Genomic DNA, 7568 nt, shown 5'->3' on the forward strand with positions numbered 1-7568 from the left:
TGGATATAGAAGCGAGAATTTAATTTGTATTGCCATGAAACAATATAATAGTCATGTTCGAATCTGATTTATTAATTTATTTGATAATTTATCTATCATCACGATCGCCAAATATCTATTTGTTATCTTTTGAACATTTAGACGTCGATGAAAAGTTAATATATATCGTCCCAAATTGTATAATTGAATTTAAAATGATTGCTAAAGTAAACAATTAAGCTAAAAAATTCTCAAATTTATATATTATAGGATGATAACTTATGCAGAAATAAAGGTACATTTAAAGCTGAAAAACATTTAGTTACGTACACATTTTTCTTATCTCTTAATTGGGCAACAATAATTTAATTAATACATAAGATAAGAAACACTTAATTAAACATGAATTTACAATTAATTAAAGATTCCAAATTTTTGGAATTTTATAAACTGACACATTTGGATAAATATGTCGTTGACTGTTGACTTATGAGTCCAAATTTCTGCTCACTGTAGTTTTAAATTCTTCAGAAGCCTGAAAACAGAATAAATATAAAATCATATTATTAAAAAGTATAATAAAAACTAACTCTTGGATGCAACATAATATATCATCACCTTATTAATAATAATAATTATTATTATTATTGTTGGTCTTAGTTGTTTTTAGGGTGGTTTAATTTTTTCGACGTTATATTTCTTTTTATCTACTTGATTTTTGATATGTTATATTTGAGCTAACAATGTATCATAAACAATTTTCTATATTCACAAGATTGGAGTAAAGTTGTGTACGCACTTGTCCTTTCCAGACCCATCTATGAAATTACATTGTTATTATTGTGTATATCCACATGGCGGATTTAAAAAATTAAGTGTAATGAGCTGATTTTTTTTTAAAAAATATGGTTTTAAAACTTATAATATTTATACTACGAAACTTTTTCATATTATGTATGATTGGTGCTGAAAATGAAGGATCAATTATATTTGTATAATTGATCAATTACAAATGCTAGTCAAACAAGTATGCATAATCGTTTGAAAAATAGTTGCATGTAATTTTTCGTAATAAGTGAAATCAGTAACCTAAAAAATAAGACAAGTAATATGCTACAACATATTAATTATAATTAAATGATACATTGACATTTCAAAGAAAAAATAATAATTCATAGTCATTTTATATAAGTTAGTTAGGTTCAATGATCATAATACTATTATTCAAGATAAATAATAATAGCTAAAAAAAAGTTAGCTTTTATTTCAAGCCAAAGGTGAATATAAAAGATACTAAAACTTTTTTCCTTATCGATATGTCTAAATCGTCACCCTTTAAGGATATACAACTTAGAGTTTAACTCCTTTACACTTGCAATGTAAACAAACTTTTTGCATTATCAGATTACCTAAAAATTAACTATAGATCATCGTCGGTATAATCATAAAATGATCATTAAAAAAGTGTAAGTCGTTACGAAAACATTATAAAGTTGATGATTTTTTTCAAGAATTTGATCGCCCAATCAAGCTAATTCCATACGAATCAATACTGAGAAGCACATCCATTATAAAAATTCTTTATAATATCAATATGTAATCTAATTGAATCTTGTTACACAAAGAATTAATAGTCAAATAAAAAATGTATCACGTCAGCCAAAGAATATCTACATGCATGAATAAGTTTATTTATTACTAGCTATCGACATATATGATCAGAATGTATATAACTTAAACTAGATCGTATAATACTAGCTATCGACAGATATGATCATAATGTATATAACTTGAACTCGATCGTATAATAATGTATGTATAGTACCTTTGTTCATTAGCATAACCTCTAGCATTGGTTTGATCAGAAGTAGTCCTATAATTAGGCAAAGGGACTTGATCATTTTCAATTTGAGTAATATCTTTTATCAAAAGATCATAATGCCTTCTAACTTCTTCAACAGATTTTCCACCAACATATCTAGCTATATTATGCCATTTTTCACCATTATTGTCTTTGTCATACATAACAATTGCCTCTTCAAACTTCTTGTTTTGTTTTGTTGTCCAATTTGTGGCCATTTTAGTAATGAATTGAACAAGAAGAACAAGAAGGGAGAATATAATATATGGTTTTTTTTTTGGTGGTAAAAAGAGAGTATTTTGAGCTCCTTATATGCTGGAGGATGAAGGTATTATTTTGAGTTGGAGCAAGCTGTCGAATATATCTTTTTATTTTTATTTCTTTTTCATTCTTTTACAAGTAGATGTGATACTCATATACTTAAAAAGAGTCTAAATAGTAAAAAAGAATTAAAAAAAACCTTATATATACATTGATATGTAATACTTCGGAACCTGTCTTTCTAACTTCACAAGATAGGAATAAGGTTGCGTACAAATCCCCCCTCCTTAAATTTCCCTCCGTCTCAAATCTCAATATGCGATGTTATTTGACTTAACACGAAGTTTAAGAAAGTAAATAAAGTTTTTTAATTTTGTTTTCTTAAACTTATAAAGATATCTAGCTAGAATGTATCAAATTGTCTTTTAATCTTGTGATTTTGAAGCATGTCATATGGGAAGTTAGAATTAAAGAATTGTCAACAAATGAAACATACATCCTTTTTTAAAACAAACTAAGAAAAAGTATGCTAAATAAATAAATTGAAACGAAGGGAGTAACAACGATGTTAGAGATGCGCCAACACAGGAAAATAGTTCATATAGCTATACTTAGCCCTAGCTATGATATTCATCGCTAAATAGCTCTTAACTAATTTGATTATTTGATGATTCATCGCCAATTTCTTGTTAAATAGGATTAATAATGAATATTTACTATTTATGGATAAAAGTTCTGTCTCTAATTTCTATTTATTTTTTGGAAGTGACCTTCTTGACTACTGTTCAAACTTAAAATAGTTGAAAAAGAAATATAAATACTGTAGCACTTTAAAAAAAAAAGGAATCTGCCTAAAGAAGAATTTTTTTCTTTTTGCCCATATATAGTTAACATTGTTCTGCATATATCTTAATTAAAGATAAATTATTCCACTTGTTTGGAATCTGTCAAATTTATTATACATCCTTTTCTTTGAGTTCTTCATATGCTAATTTGACTATATATTTTGATTCAAACACTCTTTTAATTATATTTTATTAGGAAGATATAATTAAGTAAGCCTTAGTTTATCCAGTAGGAATTAGGTTAATTGTATAGTTTCACAAACTTTTTGTGTTCAGAGACGGTTTCAAAATTTAAATTTGAGCTAGAATTTGGCGGATTCTACAAAAACTCATTTAATATGGTCAAAGTCAATTATTTGTACTTGTTTAGTAAATTTTTCCATACAAAAGAAATGGATCGCTAAACCTAACTCAACCATAAAAGCTAGTTTTTAAAGTTAAAATAATCCAAAATCATATAAAGAGATTATCTCATTTTAAATGATCCGATATGGAACTCAAACACGCTCCAAATATTGGACCGACTAATTGAAGCATGAACAATATACTCCCTCCGTTTAAAAAAAAATGACATTTTTTTCTTTTTAGTTTGTTTAAAAAAGAATGACCTTTTTTCTTTTTTTGATAACATTTTACTTTCAATTTTCCACGTGGCATGTTTAAGGCCACAAAATTAAAGGGCAATTTTGTACATTTGACATAACTTTAATTTAGGACCATACGATTCAAAAGTCTTCTTTATTTTCTTAAACTCCGTGTCAAGTCAAACTACGTCACTCTTTTTAAAACGGAGGGAGTAATATATATGATATGAGACCCCAACATATATCATATGGGGTAAACTAAGAATAATGATGGATCTCACATTGATATCATGGTAAAACTGAACCTGGTCGAACTCAATCTCAAAAGTTAGGTTATGAAGTGATAAATACATGTCTAAGATCATATAAACTTATAAAGAGACCATCTCATCCTTAAAAAGCCGATGTGCTAGGAGGTAAATGAAAATCATTGCATACAATACAATGATTATATATTGTGATCAAATCCTTATCTGGATCTGTGAATAACGAAAACTTAATACACCAGACTAATATCTCGACTTTTTTTCTTTTCTTCTTTTAAGTGTAACTTAGCAACGAAGTTAGAAGTTTTCCTAAAAGATACAACTTTTAAAAGGAAAGTTACTTTTAAGAAATTAGATATCCTCAAAGTAATCAAAAGCTAAAAATCTTGTCTTGCCCTAATCCAATTTATTGATTATATTTCTTTTATTTCAATTTATATGTCTTACGAAATAACTAATCTCTTAATTATGTAAAAAAAAAATAGAGAATTATTAATTTCCCCTTTAAATTTAGACAAGTTGCTTAGGGTTTTTGATATTTGGGGTGCTGCCTTTCATATTCTGATATATTCATGGAATATTTTAGTTGGAACCAATAATATATGTTGATGATATACAGCAAAGCTTTGTGATAAATGGAATCTGTGCTATGTCTGAAATTCCTTCATCAACATGACAGAATATATATCAAATCTTGTATATTAATTATTTTCCCACTTGTAATTGTAATGTTTGTTAATTATGGTTAGAAGTTAGGTTTCCATGCATGTACATGAATATAATATCTGATTTTAATTGTTTGTTCATGCACATGGAATGTATGTGCATGTGAAAACATTATTCGTATCAAAGGCGTATAGAGGGTTTCGGAATGATGGGTGCACTATTATGAAAAGGTGGATCTAATCGGTTTGACATTTAGGTTAGTATCATTGAAAACAGTTAAAATTTTAAATCTATAGGTCCAAAATTGAAATGATTAATTAATTAAAATGCCAAAAGTGTTATCAATAACCACTTAGAGAGGTGTTACTTAATTAATTTTAGAAAGAAAAATAATACAAGATAGATATAAAATTCAAATTTCTAATCTCAGTGAAAAGTGAACCCAATCATCATTGCATTATATGATAATTTGATTGTGGGTTCACACATCTATATTTAACAAAAAATTTAAAAATATAATACTACTATATATGATTTCAGGAGGAAAGCATGGATTCACGTGAACCCGATGACCCCCTCCTGCATACGCCTCTGCTTGTATGTATGACCAACTATATCTAATGTATGCGTTTCAAATTTTATGTGCATGTGATCGAGACGTATGTGAAGGGTATGTAAGTGTATGTAAGTGAAACATTCCAAGGGAACCAACACCCAAAAATATATATCGTGTCTGTATGTCAGATATTTATTTATCATCTCTTTTAAGGAAGTGCTCACTACTAGTGTTTTTAGATACGTGTATATTATATATCTACTATAAAGATACATAATGTCGTAATATATGTTTTATTTTTTAGCTATAAAAAATAATAAGGGGACTAAAGCAACTAAATCAGGTAATTTTCTCAATAAATAAGGCAAGTGATCTTCTATACTTTGATTTGTATTAAGTGTAAAAACACATTTATATCATAAGTAATATACAATAAATTTTATCGATAAAAAAATAGTCGATTAATTCTGATATCATATTTGTCACATACTTTTAAGTCTGTATACACAATTGTATATACTATTTCAAATCAAACGTGACCAATTCATCTAACTGGTAAAAGCTAGTACTAATTAATTAAGTTGCAACTAGGGTGTAGAATTTGTGAATAGTAACTATATATTATAAAGTAAAGGGAGATACATTTTCGAAAAGATCAATATTCTAGTGGTGGAGGATCTTTTATTGATCATGATATGTTCCAAAAGATAAGGAGATAGATAGATTCATAAGGTCTATCGATACATTTGACATATGCTTTATTAGATACCATTTCAATGAAATTAATTTCTATATAGACAGACAATAGTCTGTATGGTGGACAAAATTCAGTTGACGAGTTTGACAATATAGTTTGGACATGTAAAAAGGAGATGCATATATGTTTCAATGAAGAAGTGTGAGAGGTTTACTATGGTGGTTGTATGAGTAGAGGTAGATGTAGGCCGAACAAATATCGAAGAGAGGTGATTAGACAGGATATGAAACACATGCAGCTTACTGAAGCATGACCCTAGATAGAAAGATATATAAAAGACGAGGATTAGAATAGAAAGTAGATAAGTGAGCATTGTCTAGTATACTATATTTACTATCTTATTCTTTGATTTAGTTAGTATACTACCTATTGTTTTCTTTGCTTCAGTTATCATATTATTTGTTATTAAAACTGTTCTCTTCTTCCTTGTTTTCGACATTGACTTCACCCCTTTTGTTTTTGCCTAACCTGATTTTTGTTGTGCTTTAGTATTAAAGTCGAGAGTCTATAAAAAATAGTCTAGCTACCTTCACAAGGTAGGGTTAAAGATATATACGCACCATCCTTTTCAAATTTCACTCGTAAAATTACACTGAATATATTATTATTGTTGTTATAACATAGTGCACACGAGTGGTTGCATAGGTTTTTAAAATATATATATATATAACAATGTTCTCAAATTCTTCACTTAAGCATTATATTTTTTTATTAGAATGAGTGAAATTATTTTCTTTTTCTAATTAAGGAAATGGCCGGCAAAAAGGCAAATGGAGAGGGAAAAAAAAAGATATATAGAGATAATGTTGTCAAGTGGTCAATGATACTTGAAGGTAAAATGATTCCTTTATGACGTACAAAGACAATTCTTTAGAACATAATCTTGGATAAGATATAACTACTTTTTTATTCTAATATAATTTCTATGTATAAAGTAGATTTTTGTGTGTAAAGAAATGGTCATGAACCAAATACTAAAAGTCACATGCTTGAAGATTCTAATTAAACTATTTTACAAAGTGAAATGTGATGCTTATTAAATTTTGATTTATTGTCATTAATTAGTGGTATGTTTGGTTATCCGATGTTCGATCTTAGTATTGGAGTCCGACTATTATGACTTTGAACTACTTAGGGCCTATTGGAAAGGAAACACTCTCTACCAAAGATTTTTTCATATCAGAGCTCGTACCTGAGACCTCTAATTAAGTAGGGAGCAACTACATTCGCTGCATCATATCCTTTTCTAGTAGTAAATATCAAATATTGTTCCAAGAGAATTTATAAATTCAGGGTGGTCGATGATGAGAGGAATGGGAGTGGTGTGGAAGGGGGAGGGGGGATGAGATAGTCGGTATGAATGCGACTTATATGGAAATTGTTTTCTATCACATCAAGTAATTAGTTATTTTCTTAATTTTTAAGAAACTTTTCTTTGAGAGAAAATGTTCTCCAAAATATTTTGATCAACTAAAATATGAAAAAATTGAAAACGTTTTCCTCCATATACCAAGCACACCTTTTAAGTCTTTCAATTTTCAAATCTTTTCATAGTTAAAGTCATATACTTATATATAGCTTTCAATGGCCTAACTAACCAAGAAATTAAAGCAATATTTTGACTCATGGTTGCAATTTCATAAAAGTATTTTGGATAATGTACTTCCACCAACCCAAAAAAAAAGTTAAAGAAACAATACCTAAGTGCAATCCTTCTCCTCTTCAACATTATGTTTATAATGTGACTTAGACATTTGCCTTTTATGGCCAATTTATCCATGATTAATAACTAC

At 28.1% G+C, this 7568-nt stretch overlaps 1 protein-coding gene across 1 annotated transcript; it reads right to left on the reverse strand.

The window, feature by feature from the left end:
- Positions 1 to 284: 284 nt before the first annotated feature.
- LOC102587098 (protein RADIALIS-like 1) lies at positions 285 to 2133 on the reverse strand. Its single transcript, XM_006339195.2, has 2 exons — positions 1805 to 2133; positions 285 to 514 (listed from the first exon to the last, which is right to left on the reverse strand). The coding sequence occupies exons 1-2, from the start codon at positions 2056 to 2058 to the stop codon at positions 487 to 489; spliced, it is 282 nt and encodes a 93-aa protein (XP_006339257.1). The 5' UTR covers positions 2059 to 2133; the 3' UTR covers positions 285 to 486.
- Between the last annotated feature and the right edge of the window lie 5435 nt (positions 2134 to 7568).

The sequence above is a fragment of the Solanum tuberosum genome, unplaced genomic scaffold (genome assembly GCF_000226075.1).
Source record: "Solanum tuberosum cultivar DM 1-3 516 R44 unplaced genomic scaffold, SolTub_3.0 scf00008, whole genome shotgun sequence".
Classification (NCBI taxonomy): Eukaryota; Viridiplantae; Streptophyta; class Magnoliopsida; order Solanales; family Solanaceae; genus Solanum; species Solanum tuberosum.